Source organism: Rhipicephalus microplus, chromosome X, assembly GCF_043290135.1.
Source record: "Rhipicephalus microplus isolate Deutch F79 chromosome X, USDA_Rmic, whole genome shotgun sequence".
NCBI lineage: Eukaryota > Metazoa > Arthropoda > Arachnida > Ixodida > Ixodidae > Rhipicephalus > Rhipicephalus microplus.
Genome location: NC_134710.1, coordinates 149,780,709 through 149,802,018, shown reverse-complemented (window position 1 = coordinate 149,802,018; position 21,310 = coordinate 149,780,709). Strand labels below are relative to the sequence as shown.

Here is a 21,310-nt window from a genome sequence, read left to right as displayed (position 1 = left end):
GAAACATGGAGAATGACAAAGAAACTGAACAAGATGAAGACCACTTAGTGTGCAATGTAAGAAAAAAATGGTAGATATCCAAGAAATAAGTGTGGATTAGAGTGGATCAGATGTTTTACTAAATATAAATAAAAAAACTATTCTTTATCTCGGTAAGCATGCTTGTATGCGTGCGCGTATACAGAAGCAGATACAAAATTGAAAAATTTTGGAATGGAGGGCTTCCCCATTCGCACCGTCACAGGGTTGTATGCAGAAATTTTTTTGGCAGGGGGCAGGGGAGCTCCTTCATCTAAAGTCAAAAGTGGGGGTCAGGCAGGCAAACGGCCATTTCGCGCTATATATCCATAGTGCGAAAAAATTCGGAGGGAGGGGGGGGGGGGGCTTAAGGGCTCGGGAGTGCCACCTTCTGGCTATGGATTCATCACGTTCATGCTCTCGCCACCATGTGGCATATATTACCGCTATCACCAGCACCAGCATGGAGTGGCGTAGCCAGGGGCTATGCCACTCCATGCCCCCCTCCCCCCAAAAAAGAACTTGTTTATCGCCATGGCATGCGGAGCGAAAAATGACTATTTTAGGGGAATGCCCTCCACCCGAAATGAAATAGTACATAATAAAAGGGAAAAAAATTGTCCGCTATCCTGCCTTGCAAAAGGAAATGCCCAGCGAAGCTGTGTAAAACACTATTATGATGGGAGGGAAGGAGGGGTGTTTGTATTATTACTTTGGAGTATAGGCCCTGAGGGGCTCTGCGACCATTTTAAGTTAGACGAGTTCGTTCCTTTGGTCGAGCATAATATTTAAATAGTTTATTAGGCGTCTTTAATGTCCACGGTCTACTCTTGACAATCTGAGAATTAACTGAATGAGCCACTAGACGCATCTCTTCCTTTATATACGAATGCGGGAAACGCATGACGTTTAGAGAAAGGACCGTTTAACATCATTCGAAGCCCTCCTGTGAAGTGCAAAGCAGGTGCAATCTAATCTGTACTGGGAACACATGGGAGGGTGTTGCCATCGTTCACGGGTGCCCTATGATCCAGCATGGAGCTATGATGCTTGTATTGTCATTTTTTTTATTGAAACAAATACCACTGTGCTGTATACCTCATTGCAAAAAAAGAGGTGCCATTTGCTCTCAGCAGTTAAAGGATGTCTAAACCACCAAGCGATGGAAATTTAGTTGAGGTGTTGCAGTTGTGCATGAGTCTACAGCAGACGTGTTCGCCAGCTTGCCTGTGCACCTCTTCGAATGACCTTCCTCAGCATTCGAGGGGATGCAACGAGTGCACGTGTCTGCTAGCAGAGGAGCATGCGAGCGCCAGTGTCTGCTAGTGGCTTAGGGGCCTGGCATTTTGTTTTTAGCCTACAGAGACGGAATCGTTCTGGGGTAGAGACATGAAGCTTTACTGTAAACATCGAGTTGTGAAAGTTATGTCATGAGAGGGTCAGATGTCATGAGAGGGTCAGATAAGAGATGGTCAGTTAGAATTTGAGAATTCAAGCCAAGAGATGGGAAACGAGGATGAGGATGGCAGAGGGTTAGAGTGATAATATGAGGAAATTCGGAGGCATAATGTGGAATCTGCTCATGCAGGACAGGTGGGGTTGTAGATCATTGGGAGAGGCCTTTGTCCTGCATTCGATGCGACAGGCTCATGATGCTTGTAATAATACGTCAACTAAGAGGACACAGTATCTGAATGGCCGAAGCATTATTATACGAAATTCTATGTTGGCTTGCTGCCATGAAGCTGGGACGGGACCACTGGTGCCCACGGGAAGGGGCAGTCGCTACAGGCTATGTGACGAAGGCATGTAGGCAGCCTCTCACTTTGTAGTTATGCTGGTCCTTTGAAATATTAACATGACCTCTTTATTAGTGCATTTTTACCACAATCCAATGCTCAAATATCTTCTTTCCATAGGAACTTGCCATTTGCCATCTACATTTCATTACCCATGGTGACAATCATATATCTCCTTGCCAATGTTGCATACTTTGTTGTCCTCACTGCTGACGAAGTTCAGTCAGCAAATGCTGTTGCTGTGGTAAGTGCACTCATCACACCATTTAGTAATTTGAAACCGTAGTTATTTATATGAATGTATGTCCATTGTTTCAGTAGAGAAATGGGCAACAGAAATGCACTAATTTTCTTGAAAATGCAGTATTAAAATGAGATCTACTCGGTGACAACTTATCTTGACATTGGAGCGAAGGCTATGGAGAAGGGGCTTCCACACATTGGTGTTTCTCCGCAAGTAGTACTGCTGCTTGCGGCTGGTTTCTGTTTCACTTACTCATATTGTTAAAGAGTTTAGAAAATATATTCACGAAAATTAATGTGAATGTGACAAACATTTCACTGTTTCAATGTATATTTTAGTGTCGTATAATGAATATATTATTCTTGGAGAACTAAACGGAGTATTCGCAACCACACACAGACAAACTACTGCATGGAGCCATGTTTATTTTGTAAAACTGGTCTGCTGAAAAAATGGAAAGAAAAAGAAGACATTCCTACAAAGTGAACAATTATTGTATTTTACCTATAACTTCCTACAACTGTACGAGTTTCATAATAAATAAAGCAGCATTTATTTTAGCAAGTCAAAGGAGGAAATTATCAGTTAACCTGAATACTCTTTCTTAGCTTGGTAGCAGGCATGCTCTTCAGTTTTGTAGCTTCCATAGTGCTGTCAAGAAAAGTTTTTGCCGAGTGTAATAACCAATCGAAAAGCTTGTTTTTAAAAGGTGAAAAATAATGAAAAGTAATACTGAAAGCCTGTACATCATAGCAATGGTAACCATGCTTAAATAGATAAAAAATTTATTTTGTCACAAAGAAACACTGAGATATTGAAGGAAAACGGAAAATAGACAGGTCACATAATTATTAGTTGTTTTTAATCTTTCTCATGGCAGGAATGATTTAGGGAATAGTTAACAATGTTTTAAATTTACAGTCTGGTAAATGTTTTGCTGGAATTTGTACATGTGTACCTCTGGGCTGTATACAGATATACTTGCTTGGGAAAGCTTTTATTGTATTTGGAACAATAGCTTCCTGTTATGATTGTAGAAATCTTTAAGCAATTTGTTTTTGACCCATCATTTGTATCTATAAATATTCTTGAGCAGATGCATGTCTACTAGCAAGAAGCTAAGAAACAGGATAAACACCTGGTGTAATTCTTGTTCTTTTATACTGGTTGACATTGAAATTAAGGATGTGTGTATGTTAATTTTTGTGATGTTTGAATTGCAGACATTTGGGGAAAAGATTCTTGGTGTGGTGTCATGGATTATGCCAGTTTCTGTGGCGCTTTCTACATTTGGAGGCCTCAATGGTGGCATTTTTGCATCTTCTCGGTAAGTTAATTATAGTTTCATACAGATGCTATAAAAATCAAGCCACCATTTTGATAACTGTGCTTTTCTGAGGAAGAACAGTGAATCAAAACTTTCATTTTCTTCACTTTCAGCGAACATTTTGAATATCACATTCAAACTTTCAAGTATGAGGCACAATTTCACTGCTGGCTGTTTATAAAATGGTTTGCATACACTTATGCCTATAAGTGATTTGTATTGTCCTAGGAGTATCAAACCCTTCTAGTTACATTTGCTAATTGCTGTCAGTTTTGGCACCATTACTAGATACAGAACCCCACAGGAGGTGCTGGCTTGAGTATAGGATTTCTGTTGTAAAACTAAAGGAACAACTGTCTCTGTTTGATAGTATTCACAGTAATGACAGCAAATTTTTCAGTTGCAGTTTTTCTGCATCAAATGAAAGGCCAAAACTTTAATAGCCTAGAAGATGTATTGCTAACTGTGAGTGCACCTTAAGAATGTAATTACAGTATGTTTTTAAAACCTAGTTTCTACTATACCCTGATTTCACAACACGATATGAGCTTCCTGTCACGTGCTCACACAAGACGTGACGTTTCCACATCAGTTCTGCACTGCGGCTCTGTTGGCGACGCAGAAGCGGCCATTTTGGAAGTTTTAGTACACGATGTCATCACAACTATCTAGGCTGCTGAATGAAGTCGCTAGAATTAGTACTGTAGCCTGACCTGAAGATAGTGCCGATGTCTTTATTTGCTCCATATGGTAGACATTACTTTGATATGGAAATAAAATTAAATATTTTATCAGCTTTTGCTGAGCTTCGCACTTGCTAAGAGTTCTCTACATACAAGAGATTTGTATGGCAGACTAAACTCGCGTTCGAAAAATGGTGTCAGTACCCCTTTAAGTGTGCAAAACAATACGACATCCAGAATGTCACACAGCTTGCCTGTATGTTGCTGAATTTGAAGCCTGTTGAAAATTGCCATGTGGACAAATACATAGATCATATACAGTAGACTCTCGGTAAACAGAACCTGGAGAAACCGGGAAAATATGTTTCATTTAACAGGAGTTCCGTTTACTGAGAGGTGAACATGGGTGCAGATTACAAGCCCGAAACCAAGCATAGCAGAGGCAATAGTTTCGTTTAAGCAGTAGTTCTGTTTAATAAATTTCCATTTACTGAGAGTCTACTGTATTAACAATTTTGTTTGTCATTCGAACTTTTCTTCTTTCTTAACTTTTACAGATAAAAAATGTACAGGTTTTTTGCACATCCTTGGCCTGAAGTGCCCATACATACTTTACATTAGTCCAGCTAAAAATTTTCTTTTAGGGTTGCAATGATGTCTACACCTAAATACAGAATTACTTAGCCATTAGAAACATTCTAAAAAAATATCATCATGGCTCGATATAAGCGTGTAAGCTTCTACCACCTTCATCTTGTACTTTTTGTTAAACTTAATTATAATACTTGCTAACCTCTCACTGATGCTATAATATTTCTCTATGTTGCCAGCGATATTCTTGGGTGGTTTCGAACTTCTGACCTTGCGAGCTCAGGGCGGAGTAGTGCCTTGGGTGACCCTCTTTCTCGCCTGTTTGATCTCTCGTAACTTCTTCCTGTCTCACTCAATTTTGACAGTGTTGGCTTCAGAGTGTCCTCTATATCAGAGTTTTGCTGGTTCCGAGTGGTCGCACCCCTACCTTGACGTTTCCTGTCAACTGACGCCTTGCATGCACCTGTTTTGCAACTAATCGGCTACTTCAATGTGCTTCTTATGTGGAGCATATACGCCGCGGGCGGTTGGAGTTCATGAAAATTAAACGCAAAAAGTTTCTAATTGCTAAAAAACAGACAGGCGCTGTCTTTAAGGCTGTATCCTATTTTTGTGACGTTTTGGGGTAGTAAAAACCATGGTAGAGAGATATAGAAGTAGACAGTGGCCCTCACACGGCAGTCAGGTATACATATTAGTATTTACATCTATAGTTAGCCTAATAAAACAAACGCTTCGTAATAACGAACGATTCTATGAAGATGTAGTGTCAGTCATTAATAAAGTAAAGACACAGTATACTATTTTGATGGGCTACTTTAATGCCAAAGTAGACAAGAAACAGCCCAGAGATCATGCAGTGGGGGAATATGGCATCAGCTGTAGAAATTCCAGAGGGGCGTTATTAGTACAGTTCACAGAACGTGAATACCTTCTTCAAAAAACGGGCTAACCGTAAGTGGACGAGGCGAAGTCCTAATGGCGAAACGAAAAATGAAATTGACTTCATTTTGTGTGCACACACATACATTGTACATGTTGTAGAAGTAGTTGGCAAGATTAGATACAGGGGCCATAGAATGGTAAGAGCTCATATTCACCTATATTTAAAAAAAAGCAAAGACAAAAAGTCATATGCGAGAAGCCAATTAATGAGCTGGCGGTGAGAGGAACACTACAGGAATTCAGAGTTTTGTTTGAGAATCGATTCGAGGCACTAAACGAGAGAACCGTCGTTAGTGTTGACACAATGAACGATAATCTTACTAGCATCATTAAAGAGTGGGCAATTGAAGTTGGAGGTACAGTCACTAGACACGAAACTGGCAAACTATCTCAGGAGACAAAAATCTTATTAAGAGATGGCAAACAATTAAAGTCTCAAATGCAACTGACAAAATAGAGCTAGTGGAGCTTTCGAAGTTAATCAATAGGCATTAAGTAGCCGACATCAGGAGGTATAACATGGAAAGAATTGAGCAGGCTTTAAAAAGCGGCAGGAACTTAAAAGCTACGAAGGCAGACTCGTGCTTGGGCAAAAATCAGATGTATGCATTGCAGAACAAGGAAGGCAATGTCATAAGCAACATGGATAGGATAGTCGAAATTGTGGAGGAGTTCTACAAAGAGCTGTACAGAAGCCAATAGAACTAGGATGAAATCATGAGAAACAATAATGAACAAGATGAATTCTACATCCTACCAGTAACCACAGGGGAAGTAAAGGAAGCCCTAGAAGGAATGCAAAGAGGCGAAGCAGCTGGTGAGGATAAGGTAACAATTGACCTCCTGAAAGTGGCGAAAAATCGTGCTAGAAAAATTAGCCACCTTATATTAGAAGTGTCTCTTGATGGGAAGGGTACCATGATCTTGAAAGAACGCCAACATAATCTTAATCATAAGAAAGGAGATGTCAAGGACTTGAAAAATTACAGGCCCATCAGCTTTAGTGTCCGTTCTCTACAAACTTACAAAAATAATAGCTAATAGAATCAAGGCGATACTAAAGCTCAATTAACCAAAGGACCTAGTAGGATTTCATGACGGCTACTCCACAATAGACCATATTCATACTATAAATCAGCTAATAGAGAAATGCGCTGAATACAACTAAATCCTGTACATAGTTTTCATAGATTACAAGAAGGAGTTCGACTCTGTCGAGACTTTAGCAGTAATGCAGGCACTGCGGAATCGGAGCATAGAAGCACCCAATATAAACATACTGGAAGAAATCTACAAAGGATCCACAGCCACCATAGTTCTCCATAAAAAGTGACAGAATCCCAATAAAGAAGGATGTAAGACAGGGAGACACAATCTCTCCAATGCTATTCACCACGTGTTTATAGGAGGTATTCAGGACCCTAAATTGGGAATAATTGGTGATAAAATTTATTGGAGAGTACCTTAGTAACCTGCAATTCGCTGTTAACATTGCCTCGATGAGTAACTCGGGGGACAAATTACAGGTCATAATTACTGAACTGGACATGGAAAGCATAAAGGTAGGTATGAAAATCAATATGCACAAAAGTAACATAATGTGCGACAGTCTCTGCAGAAAAAAGCACTTTGCGATAGGTGGAGAGACGCTAGAAGTTGTAAAGGAATATGTCTACTTAGGACATGTAGTAACCGCGGAGCCGAACCATGAGAGTGAAAGAACTAGAAAAATAAGGATGGAGGTGGGTCACATTCGGAAAGCATTATTAAATCATGAATAGTAATCTGCCACTCTGCCACTAACCCTCAAGAGGAAGGTATATAACAGCTGCATCTTGTCGGTACTTATCTACGAAGCAGAAACCTAGAGGCTTACAAAGAGGGTTCAGCTTAAATTGAGGACCACGCAGCCTGTGATGGAAAGGAAAATAATAGGTGTAACCCGAAGAGACAAGAAAAGAGCAGAGTTGGTCAGGGAACAAACCGGGGTCAAGAAGATCATAGTTGAAATCAAGAAAATGAAATGGACAATGGGCCGGACATGTAGCACACAAGCAGGATAACCGCTGGTCATTAAGGCTAACTGACAGGATTCCGAGGGAAGGCAAATGCACGAAGTGGAGACGGAAAGTTAGGTGGGCCGATGAGATTAAAAAGTTTATGGGTAAAACGTGGGAACGCAAAGCACAAGACCGGGTTGATTTGCAAATCATGGGAGAGGCCTTTACCCTGCAGTGGGCGTAGTCGGGCTGATGATGATGTTCATGAAAAAAATATATCATCTACACATAAATGTGCATACATAAAATAGTGCAAAAATGAAAGGAATTTACGGGTACAATGTGGGAACGCAAAGCACAAGACCGGGTTGATTGGCAAATCATGGGAGAGGCCTTTGCCCTGCAGTGGGCGTAGTCGGGCTGATGATGATGATGATGAAAAAAATATATCATCTACACATAAATCTGCATACATAAAATAGTGCAAAAATGAAAGGAAAAGCTAGCTTTCGGATTGAAATAAATATAGAAAAAAGTGTCAAATTCTGGGAGAACAAAAATTTTAAAAACTGCACCCTAATCATAACAAAGAAAAAAAATTTAGATCCAGCATATGAACACATGTCCATCCTTTAAGATGCACTATGGGTAAGTATTGTTGAGTCGGGGTGTATGTGAAAGAAAGGTTGAACTACTTTTCTTATGACTTGCTGTGCTGCAATAGAGGGGTGCTTTGCAATATGAATTTTGTATCACATAGACATTGCAACACTGCTTGTGAGCCTTTATTACCCGCGTAAATAACATAACTGTGTTTTCTGACAATATTGTAATTTGCCAATGAAAAGTCTGTGCCTTGTGTTATCAGATTTTTCTGTTAAAGTGAAATTCTGGAGTTGAGTGGTCGGGCATGGATATATCTAGAACGTAAGAATTTTTGTGTGTGATAGATCATTATATTGCGCTTACTAAGCTGCACTGCATCTGTTATTATTCTTCTGTTTCTGACTACAGATTGCATTTTTATTTCAGCTTATTTTTTGTAGGTGCAAGACAGGGACACCTGCCTACATGCCTTGCTATGATTAATGTGTCACACTTTACACCAGCTCCCAGCCTAGTGTTCTTGGTTAGTGGAAACTTTTATTGCTTGCTATAAGTTACAAGTTTCATCAATTTTTATGGCTTTCATGAACATGTGACTGGGTTGAGGATTGTAAACATAATTAATGAGGTTTTTTAATGGCACTGTACCGACTATGATATGCACAGATTCAAGTTCTTGTGGACACTTGTTGAAGCGGCCCTCCTGACTTTCTGTTTTTCTACATATTGCTTTGTAATGTGCATGCCCTTTTGAAATAACACAATTGATGCTCGCATATTTTTGCATTCCGTGAGCTATTTACGTGCAGTGATGTCCGTCGGCGTGCGCAGGGTTCCTATTCGGGGGGGGGGGGGGGGCGAAGGTTTGTTGCAGTTCCCCCCTCCCTGTTACTAGTTATCTTAATGTATGGGGCATATTTTTGTTCACCCCCCAATGTATGAAGATTTCATACATTGGGGGGGGGGGGGGGTGTATGAAGTCAATGTATATGAAGATTTTGCAAGCCCATTCTTAGATGACCAGGGGGGGGGGGGGGGGGGGGGGGTAGCCCCCTCCTGCCCCCTCGTGAGCATGCTTATGGCGGTGTCTTTATTGAAAAGTTCTCTAAGTGAATGTTTGATGCTTGCAGAGAGGTGTGTCATTGTCGGCTACTCATTTCAACATAAAAACAGTAGTATTAGGAAAACGAGGCTTCATATGGCCATGTGTAGCAGTAATTCTAATCAATTTTCATCAAAACTGGTTGATCTCGCAACACTTAAAGGGGCCCTAAAACACTTTTTTGAGTAACCAGGGAAATAATTCACTAGAAAAGCGTATTACCTCTCAAATTGAACGCGCAAAAGTTTTAAGAATTCATCCAGTACGAGCAGAGTTGCAAAGATTTGTCACCTGCTGTAATCATAATCTCTCTTTTCTCGTCCTGACGAAAGCACTGGAAGTTGAGCAGGGAGGCATGGGAGAGGCAAATAAAAAACGTCACTCGGGCCTCATGGCCTTGAGAATTTTTTCTTTTTTTTTTTCTTTGAATACACGGCCTTTTTAGTGTGATCTCGCGCGCTCGCGTGGACAAGTGATGGCCTCTTGTGACGACCTCTGTAACAACCGAGCGCACTATGTTCAAATCTTCCAATGGCTGATATATGGGCTTATTGGGCTTAATTTCCATAATTTGTTGAGAGAAGAGAAAGCTACTTTAAAACGACTTTGATAATTTATTGTGAATTCTAGGCCGCGTGCTGTGCTCTAATATTTGGCTGGCATGTTGTCGGGAGCCTCTGCTAACGATCGGCAGCATTTTCTGACCATGCTCAAAAAGTGTCGCAGGGCCCCTAAGGAGGATGATGGTCTTAAAGAAATTTTTATTGTCCTACTTTCATGAAAATTACCATGCATGAGTATAATTGAATGGAGTTTTGAATGGATCATTCAATGGATCTGCAAACAGATTTCAAACATTTCATTTAGAAAGAAGTTAATGACAAATTTCCACATAATAATTAGGTAATTTCTTACGAGTCATTATAGTAACTCACAATAAAAAAGTTAGTTTTCAAAACTGCATGTATTCTCTAAAAGGTTCATCTCACAGGCTAAAGCAAACTAGATGTCAAAATGACTTTCTTTGATCAGAAATAATTTTCAAATTTGGAAGGTAAAAATGAGCTTCCAGTAATTAGCTGGTAAATATTATATAGTTATAAATATATCAAGGTTGAGAGTAAAAGAAAAGCTTCAGCGTGTAGTTCAAGTGCTGCGGGAGAGAATGATACCAAGTTTGTTTAGATATCTTCGCAGAAACTTGCTGGGAACTTCTCTAAGGCAGATTAACTTCACAAGACTAACAATGCTAACAAAATTATATTTGCAGTTTTAAAAACATTTGTAATTTCATATATTAAGCTTTTAACAAAAAGAAATGGTATTTTTTTGTAATAGAAAATTTTTCGAAAACATATACTATAAATACCTCAAATCGCAATTTTCGAAACTCGGCATTTTTTGAAATTTTGTGCTATTTGAGAGGAGCACTGATATCAAATTTACTCAAGTCAAGATGGTTGTGTCAACGAGTAGCTATAGACCCCTAGTAGGGATTCGCGACCTATAACGCATCTGAGGTACGAATGAATATATGTAATATTCATTTATATATGCGCTATCGAACGTGGTTCAAAATGGGTCGAAAGCCTGCCAAATTGTAGTGCTGTCAGTGGTACCTCACCGCCGCATCGAGGCCGCTGCACAGCTGATGTTGCCTTCACAAAAATGGTCACGTCACACACACTGGCATTTCGTCTGCTAGGAGCGCACGTGCAGTCAGTCCAGCTGTGCCTGATGATGCAGACTGAAGCTCCTCCATGTGTTTTCCGCCGGCTAGGTTAAGTAGCGCCAACTCGTTCTTCCTCCCTCTTCCTTTAGCCCCGGCCTCTAGAAGGGGCCTTGTACGGCCAGTGAAACCCAATTCCTTCGCCAACACAAAATTTATCATTGGGCAGCTCGGCGCAAAGTAAAGCGAGCAAATGCGGCTGTTCTTCTTAGGCGTCCAGTCCCTCTGTCCATCCGCACGTACGAAGCCAACCCACTGGCTGCGTTGAGGTTCATGGCTTGGAAAGGCATGAAACCCTGTGCAATTTCCGCTTACGTGCAGGTTCTCGCTGCGCAGCGGTTCCCCGACATTTTGGCACATATTGTCCCTCTGAATGATTGTACTCGCGCTGTGGAGCACATGTCAAATCAGTCGATGCGACACGATGAATCGCACACATGCTTCAACACAGCAAGGAGAGCCATTAGTGAGAGCATAGCCAGGTGTCGGCCCCGAACACACTTATATCGTCGACGTCATTGTTACTAGCGTATCATCACTCAGAATGGTATTTGTAGAATGTGTCACACCGAACATGTAGCACTAGTGTCGATGTTGCAGGGCAGTCTGTTTTCCGTTTTTTCTTCTTAGCTTTTCTTTGCTGTTTGACATCGAATTAAATAACTTCCATGCAACGGATGCCATTCAAGTTTGGCCAAGAAGACCTATGCATACCGAGCAATCGAATGATGGGCACATCTCGATCTTGAAATTTGATGTCGGTGCTCCTTTGAGACCCCAGTCTACCTTTAAAGTGTGGCTTTCCTCGTTTGTGAATGTGCAGCTTTAAAAATGTTTGCGCTCTTTAGCCTTGAGGGGGTTTTTACCAGTGATAATTATTCTAAATGGTTGTTTGAAACATCTAAAAACTTCTTTCCTTATTCTTTCAGTGCCTTCTCAGCCTGCTGTACCTGACAAACACAGACGTGTTTGTTCTCATAACATACACTGCCTTTAGTGAGGCCATGTTCATAATGTTGTCTGTGGGTGGGCTGCTGTGGCTTCGGATAAAGCAGCCAAACACAAAACGACCAATTAAGGTATGTCTGTTCTTATTATATTTATTAGCATTGCAAAATTTCATATTTATATATATGATGTGATGTTTGAAATGATAGTTCTTGATGGAGACACTGATAGTTTTTGCACGCAAAAGCTGGTGCCTCCTGCAAATAGGGTAAGTGAACTATCAGTAATGATTACTTGATGACATCTGGTTAGTTACTTTTTAGGCATTGTTATAACTAATCAAGAATTTCGTTCTAGAGAATGATCAAATGTATACATTTTGAGTATTATACTACAGCTATATGTAAAATTTATGCTCAGTTGGAGTTCTCAAGGACATCATAGCTTTGTGCAGTTATACAAGGATGGTATGCCCAAGTATTACCAGACTCGAAAGGAAAATTTTTTTCATTTAGAAAAAAAAACAATACTGTAATTCCCCCCCACCAAAAAAAAATGTCCATTAGTCTATGCACCTTCTCCATCTTTTTTCTTTGCCCCACCGCGGTGGTAAAGTGTCTAAGGTACTCGGCTGCTGACTGACCCGCAGGTCATGGAATGGAATTCCTGCTGCGGCGGCTGCATTTTTGATAGAGGCGAAAATGCTGTAGGCCCATGTGCTCAGATATGGGTGCAGGTTAAAGATCCCCAGGTTGTCGAAATTTATGGAGCTCTTCATTACAGCACTACGGCATCTCTCATAATCATATGGTGGTTTTCGGATGTTAAACCCCACGAATCAATCAATCCATTTTTTTCTCCCACTGCTTGAGACAACTCGGGATGTTGTCACTGTTGTGGACTGAGGCTTCTCCCAATGATCTGCAATTTACGTCTTTTTTGCGCTGATTTCATAATTCTTATGCAAGCTTCTTAGTTTTGTCACTCTATCTAGCTCTCTATTATCCCTAACTGTGTTCCCACCTTTTGGTATTCATTCCTCAAACTCGCCACCTTTTACATCCTCCACATGTCTAGCCCAGGTTTTTTCTTTCTCTTGATGGCAACTATAATTTCGCCTGCCTTCATTTGTTCTCTGACCCATTTCGCTGCCTTCCTATAACTTAATATTATGCGTATCATTTTCTGTTTTGTTGGATGCTGCATAGTACATAACTTCTTCCACAGTTTCTTTGTTCTCCTTCCACCTTCAGTCCCACATTTTAGCACACAGTATGCAATGGTTGTAGACTTTTTGTTTTAGGGGTAGCTGCAGATTGCCTGTCATGATTGTACCGTGTGCACTCCAGCCCATTCTTATTCTTTAGCAAATTTTCTTTTAATGACTAAGCTTCTCTGTTAATAATTCACTATGCATTCTCTTCATTGGTGCATATTCTAAATCTACCGGAAAGAGGATGTGGGCACTTGATTGGGAAATGGCCCCTGCTCAGGATTTCACGGCAGATGGTGGTCACTTAATCAACAAACCATTATGCTCAATCTGATTTATATTTGTGTGTCCTTTGTAAAAGCAACCATAGCTCAAAGGTGCTTTGTCCAGAATCCTGTCGATATGGTATTGGTGTGTTTTATGAAATGTGTTATTTCATCCTTAATTTTACACTACTGTTTTGTTCACAGGGACGCCTCACATTTTTTCAGCTTATTCACAGCTCTGAAAACAATGTCAACTCCTATTTTTTTGGCCTGCGAAATAAGAAATTAATATGATGAGTACCTATGGCTTTATTTGTCTTAATTTCTGCAACAATATTTCCTTAAAAACCTAGAGTGAGGGTGACTATTTGGAAGGGATCTTAAAGTTTTGGAATGTATCTTAAATATGCAGGGTTATGTATGGTTTGTTCGGACGCGTAGACTCGTGGTGAAGAAAGACAACCGCACGGCATGAATCCCTATTTTCAACTGACTTCAGTCTTGTCTGTTCACTCTCCTCGCCCTTCCTTTCCCCGCGTAGTGAGGGAGCTGAGTAGGCTAAGGGAGAACCGGTTATAAATAGAAGTACGGCGTCTTCTTTGTGTCATTTGTCTGTTGCAACCACAGCACTCTCCCCCCCAACCTGGTGAGTTGCCAAACGGATTTGCCTCGCCGCGGTGGTCTAGTGGCTAAGGTACTCGGCTGCTCACCCGTAGGTCGCGGGATCGAATTCTGGCTGTGGTGGCTGCATTTTCGATGAAGGCGTAAATGTTGTAGGCCTGTGTGTTCAGAGTTGGATGCACGTTAAAGAACCCCAGGTGGTCGAAATTTCTGGAGCCCTCCACTACGGCATTTTTCATAATCATATGGTGGTTTTGGGACACTAAACCCTACATATCAATCAAATCAATCAAGCGGATTGAAAGATCCAGGCGAGTGGGCACTCTTGATAGCCGTTCACTGTGCGTTCACCACATCATGTTGTATGAACACGTATGGGCACAATGGAAGTTGCAGGTCAACATGCACTACGCACGACCCTGGAGGCAGTGGAGGTACCAAGCAAAGCTTAATCATGACATTGTGTAGGCAGAGTGTATGGTCACTGCAAGCAATGGATGGCTCCTCTTGCGTGAGAACTTTCCCAGTAGTTTGAATGTCATGCTATAGACCAACTCAGCATTGCTGCATACCAATGCCCTCATTTAAGGTGGGCCTTATGCTCAATAAGACGAGTGGGAGGGCTTCCACCCAGTTTGTTCCTCGGTTGCTGTGTGTGCTGCCATCAGCTGACAGTGAAAACACTCCACCATGCTGCTCTTGGGGTGGTATGCCATTGTACGTATGCGTGAGGCTTCCTTGAGCGGACTGATAGCAGTGAAAAGGATGGATTTGAACTGTCAGCCGCAGTCTGCTGTTATTGGGGAAGGCACTCGAAAGTGGGCTACCAAGTAGTAGAGGAAAGCACTCGCAATCGCCTCGGCAGTGATGCGTGATAGGAACAGCCTCCGCCCGGCACGTGAATCTGGCCATGCTGGTCAGCTGGTAAGTCTGTTCGTGGCAGTGGGCCAATGATGTCAAAGTGGACTTGATAAAAGTGAGAATACGGCATTGCGAGTGTTCTCAGTGCTGCCAGAAGGGGGATAGACATCTTGGTTAACACATGGCCAGAGAAATCCTGCCGTTACCAGTCTTTGGATGGCTTTAATTCTGGGATGTGAACATGTGCTGACAGAGGCTTACAGGCATGAATGGGCGAGTTCTGCTGATGCTTGTGTCGCAGCCAACCTTGTCCCAGGATCTGGGGATAGGGAACCAATTCAGATTAAGGGCAGCGGTCATGATCAACAGCTGCTCCAGCTTGTTGTCCTCGCATTGGAGAACTCTATCTGGAGAACTTTATCTGTGATGTAGGCATGATGGTGTTGATTGGCTGCAATGGCGGTGAGCCTCGTTTGGGTCTCCAATGTTGTGATGCACATATGTGCAGGGAAGACAACCGCACGGCATGAATCCCAACTCTCAACTGACTTTATTCGCGTTTCTTGCCTTTCCTTGCCTTTCCTTTTCTCGCTGAGTAGGCAAGAGGGGAGCAGGTTATGAAGAGAAGAACTACGGCGTCTTTTTTGCTTCATTTGTGTGTCCAGAGTTACATCCACAGGTCTATTGTTCTCTTTTCTGATTGCTTCTTGGCTCAGCATTTTTCCTCAGCAGGAGCAGCACTGATAGAAATTTTGACACCTATCTATCTTTTCTGTAATTCATGGTGCATTTTATTTGGTACCCTTTAATGTTCGCATCAGACAGAGGTGTCAGAGAGCAATGAAAAAGCAGTAGCAGGATGAGCGAGATGCAGCAGTGTCCAATTGTTGTTTGTTAGATTAATGGGAGAAATGTATTCTCTATTGAAAATTATTAATGAGCTACACCAATGTATAGCATCTATTGGCTCTTGCATTGGTCTGTGTTGTCGTAGGCAGTTCTTAATAGAGGGCACTAGTGTAGCTGGACGGTGTGCCCACTTTGTGGATATGATTCAAGTGAGGAACAAAGTGCCAGCCACGCATAGTTTTCGAAATTGCTGGTGTGCAGTGGCATAAGCAGTAAGGCTTCATGTCAATGATCACATGACTGTTATCAGTAGCATAGGGGCATGGGCAGGGAAGGGATGGAGCAGAGGGGGTGCCCCCCCCCCCCCCTGTTGCCAAAGAAGGGTGGGCTCGAAGTCTGTCCCATATATTCATATAGTATGGAGGGGGGGCACTGCCACGAACATTAGACCCCCCCACCTTCCTGAAGGGGTAGCCTGCACACGCTTACTCATTAATTCTGCAACTTGTCTGGTGTCGATCATTTTGGAGTGGTTATGGTGCCAGAAGAAAAAAGTTGGCGATTGAATGGATTTGCATTCATAGCATATGGTTTTGAAGCTGTCAGCCAAGCCTCTACAAACTATGAAGTGTGCCACAATATTGACTTGGGTCAGAAAATTCAAGCATGCAGCTAGCATAAGTTTTCTTAGTGGCCCATGACTTCACAAGTAATAAAATATTTGCGAGTGCTCTATACAGTGCTCTCATATTTACTTGCCTGTTACGGTTAGTAATGCTTTGTTAGGGTAAGCTGCAAGAACTGCACTGGTCTGAAGCATATTTTTTTTCATGAGGCAGCCCATGTGGCCACGATCTGTTGAAACATAACCACGGTACAAAATCGCAATTTCATAATCGACGTTCATAGTTCAGTCATTGTGGAGAAGAGTGTTGATAGTTTCTCAAATCCCCATGCCAAATCCCCTTCGGAAGTGATGCATATATGATATATGCCTTCTTTAAAATGACAACGTTGCGGGGCATTTTGTTCACACACCCCCCACCCCACCTCCTCTTCTAACTTGTTCACTGTCCCGACCCTTGCGGAACTGAATTTCATCAGTGCAGCTCACTTGCTTAGGTGAGCTTGAGATTCTTAAGTATTGTGGGTTCACTGTCTGCAAATTTGAGCACAGTCATTGAACATGACAGTGGCATTACACACTGTTAGATGCTGAACACGTCCCTATTGTTTTTGTACCGTTTCTTGAAATAATTGTGGATAAAGTTACTTGTAATAACATTGTTGAGTTATTACTCTTTGCGACATATTGGAAAGCTTACATTGAGTGGCTTGTCTTTTTAGCAGTAAAAAACAGCAGGGATATATTAATACAAAAACATTTGCTTCATGAAAAGTAAGTGCCTTGTAATCATTGTAATCAATGTAGGTGTAATCATTGTAGGTGTGCTGAAGTGGCAGCAGCACTTCGTAGCAGACATTGCAAATCAGCTCACTATTCCACACTTACAGCACATGTGTTCTGTACAGAACAATTTTATGTTTTTTATTTATATGATATATAAGCAAGTGTTGGCACCCAAGTAAGGTGCTGGCTACTCCTAAGTGCTTGAGTCAATATTGAGCATACATCTTAAGGAAAGAAAAAACAGAGTAGTACCTGTGGAAAGTAAAACCCACGAGCATGCATGAAAAAACACACACATTCTTGCTGCCTTGCATTCGTGGCACTCTGCCAAACGTGGCCATTAAACACTTTTGTGTTTCGTCCACTGTTAAACTGTGCATTACACTGCTGCCTACTGTGAAAGTGCTGGACTAACAGTTATTATGCATTGCAGGTGAACATCATACTGCCTATATTGTTCTTCCTCATTTCGCTGTTCCTTGTGGTGCTACCGTTCTTCAGCCAGCCTTTGGAAACATCTATTGGGGCCGGCATCATGTTGTCTGGAATTCCTGTTTACTTCCTCACAATCTACTGGAAGGATAAACCTCTAGCTTACAGGAGAACAATTTGTGAGTATTCGCTTCACTTTCGTTTGGCTTTGAGAGGCTTTCATGACCTTGTTAGGTATTCCCTTTTCTGTCTTCTCTGGTTATCATATTTTGTGCTGGTAAAAAAACGCACTTTGCTAGAAAAGTAACATAGACGAGGAGACTTGTACATAGAGAATTTTTGAGTGATTTATTGCTTGTCAGCAACTACATTTACTATACTTTTACTACACTGACAGAATATTCTGCGTGATGTGGCACTGTTACTTGCAAAAAAAAAACACATTTTGGTTTCATTTCTGTTAACTTTCTTAAATGGCATTTGTATACTGCAGCTTGCACACTCAAGTAATCATTAGTTCAGCTTTTTATCATAGGCTGCTGCTTTACATTTGCACTTGTAACTCTGATGACTGCTAACTATTTTGGCTCATAGTTACTTTCTAACACATCTTTTGTGGTTATAGTATACATCATTGATCATGGTCACATTTTTAATCATAAAGACGGTGTTTTTATTAGACAAAATGGGTTTGACATAAAAATTCTGTGACAGTCCCATTTGGGTTGTTTACAAACATTTACTTTGTGTCGAGGCAGAAATACTATTCTGCAGCTAAATTTACGTTGAAATTTAGTAAGTTTCTGTTAATTTGTCCAATCAAAGTATTGACTCGAGGGCAGTTGTTTATAATTGGAAGGTTATAGTGTGAGCCAATTTATGACATACCCATGACCTGCGTGCAGAAAACGCAGCCTCTTTGTTAAGTCAGACTGGAACTACCTGTGACAGGGAGGTGACAGTTTGTATCAAGGTTTGCCGAAGCCGAATCTGGTCAGAAAATCTATCTTTGCACATTCTAATGAAATACACAAGCAGACAGCATATTTGCGTGCGATGTGTAGTGTTTGTCTGTTTGTTTCTAAACTACAAGCAGGCATGAAAAGCTATTTCGCCTGTCTGCAAAAATGCACCACAGTGGCTGCCCCTGGGTTTCATGCTTGCGAAACATAGAAAAGGTTGTTTCTAAACTACAAGCAGGCATGAAAAACTATTTCGCCTGTCTGCAAAAATGCACCACAGTGGCTGCCCCTGGGTTTCATGCTTGCGAAACATAGAAAAGGTTGATATCATGGTTTTACTAGGCATTGCTGGAAAGAAACAGATAAGCACTGAATGCACAAGCAAAGATACGGTGATGCGCTGGCACAAGGAAGATGGCTTGCCACGTTTTGCGAAAATATATGGCAGTGGTGCACTTTCATTCAAGTTTCGTTGCTTCCTTACCACGTGTGTATCGAACATAACATAAAGGCTGTGCTTCTGCATGCCGGGCACGATCACTTTCCCTTAAATTTCAATGATGAATATCTCAAATTATGTGCAACTTTCATGATATCTAAAAGACTTTATTCATGATATCTAAAAGACTGTTATGCCATAAATTTTCATGCACTACAACTTTTTAGTATAATTATCTGCCATCATGTCAATAACTGAAAAGTTATTAAGAAGATCTGTTAATTAGTAGCAACAGTTTCATTTCAGCTGCAACAAACTTTCTCCTTGATCTGCAGCTTGTATGCGAACAGCACATCAAGAGAGACTAACTGACAGGAGACTTACTGTCATAGTATTTGCATGAAAAATCTGGGAGAAAGTTAGAAACATGCAAATTAACCATGCCTATTTCTGGCACTTCTGTATTTGCTTTTGTATTTGCTTTTTGTAACACTAAAAGTTGATTACATTTTTCAGTAAGCGAATAATCACACGTAGTGAGTTACTTTTTAAACAAAAGAAGCTGTAACACATGAGCCAGCTTTGAGAACATGAATACAGTTGTAATTACAATACAAGATGTGAACAGAAAATAAGATACTATACATCATTCAGTGGTTACAGTATCTTCGGTGAGAAAGGAAATGAACAGTGCAAAAATAAATATCATCAGCAGCAGCCGGACTACAGTCACTGCAGGGCAAAGGCCTCTCCCATGATTGGCCAATCAACCCGGTTTTGTGCTTTCCGTTGCCACGTTGTACCCTTAAACTTTTTAATCTCATCGGCTCACCTAACTTTCTGTCCCCCCTTCATGCGTTTGTCTTCTCCGGGAATCCAGTCAGTTACCCTTGATGACAATCGGTTATCCTGCCTACATGCTACGTGTCCGGCCCATGTCCATTTCGTTTTCTTGATTTCAACTATGACATTCTTAACCTCAGTTTGTTCCCTGACCCACTCTGCTCTCTTCGTGTCTCTTAATGTTACCTATTACTTTCCTTTCCATCACTCACTGCATCGTCCTCAATTTAAGCTGAACCCTCTTTGTAAGCCTCCAGGTTTCTGCTTTGTAGGTAATTACTGACAAGATGCAGCTGTTATATACCTTCCTCTTGAGGGTTAGTGGCAGAGTGGCAGATTACCAAGTACGATTTGAGAATGCTTGCTGAATGGGACCCACGCCCAGCCTTATTTTTCTAGTTATTTCACTCTCATGGTCCGGCTCCGCGGTTACTACCTGTCCTAAGTAGACATATTCCTTTACAACTTCCAGCGTTTCTGCACCTAACGCAAAGTGCTGTTTTCTGCCGAGGCTGTTGCACATTACGTTAGTTTTGTGCATATTGATTTTCAGACCTACGTTTCTGCTTTCCGTGTCCAGTTCAGTAATCATAAACTATAATTCGTCCCCTGAGTTACTCAAGGCGATGTCATTAGAGAATTGCAGGTTACTAAGGTACTTGCCATTAACTCTTATCTCTAACTATTCCCAATCTAGGGTCCTGAATACCTCCTGTAAACACGCAGTGAATAGCATTGGAGAGATTGTGTCTCCCTGCCTTACACCCTTCTTTATTGCGATTCTTTCGCCTATTTTATGGAGAACTATGGTGGCTGTGGATCCTTTGTAGGTTTCTTTCAGAATGTTTATATTGGGTTCTTCCATGCTCTGATTCTGCAGTGCCTGCATTACTGCTGATGTTTCGACTGAGTCAAATGCCTTCTCGTAATATATGAATGCTATGTATAGGGGTTTGTTGTATTCAGCACATTTCTCTATTAGCTGATTTATAGTATGAATATGGTCTATTGTGGAGTAGCCGGCACAAAATCCTGCTTGGTCTTTTGGCTGATTGAACTGTAATATCATCTTAATTCTATTAGTTACTATTTTTGTAAATAGTTCGTAGAGAATATAAAGTAAGCTGATTGGCCTGTAATTTTTCAAGTCCTTGACGTCTCCTTTCTTATAAATTGTTATGATGTTGGCGTTCATCCAAGATTCTGGTACCCTTCCCATCAAGAGACACTTCATATATAAGGTGGCTAATTTTTCTAGCACAATTTCTCACCATCTTTCATGAGGTCCGTTGTTTCTTTATCCTCACCAGCAGCTTTGCCTCTCTGCATTCCTTCTAGGGTTTTCCTTACTTCCCCTATTGTTACTGGTAGAATGTCAAATTCTCTTGGACTATTATAGTTTCTCACAATACCAGCCTGGT

At 41.2% G+C, this 21,310-nt stretch overlaps 1 protein-coding gene across 2 annotated transcripts in view; it reads left to right on the top strand.

The window, feature by feature from the left end:
• mnd (L-type amino acid transporter minidiscs) overlaps positions 1–21,310 on the top strand; it is a 120,873-nt gene that overhangs the window by 88,061 nt on the left and 11,502 nt on the right. For both annotated transcript variants that reach the window (XM_037428374.2, XM_075877984.1), the window contains exons 5-9: positions 1,938–2,061; positions 3,285–3,388; positions 8,640–8,736; positions 11,974–12,123; positions 17,647–17,824. In XM_037428374.2, coding sequence (XP_037284271.1) covers positions 1,938–2,061; positions 3,285–3,388; positions 8,640–8,736; positions 11,974–12,123; positions 17,647–17,824 — 653 coding nt within the window. The remainder of the gene's footprint in view (positions 1–1,937; positions 2,062–3,284; positions 3,389–8,639; positions 8,737–11,973; positions 12,124–17,646; positions 17,825–21,310) is intronic.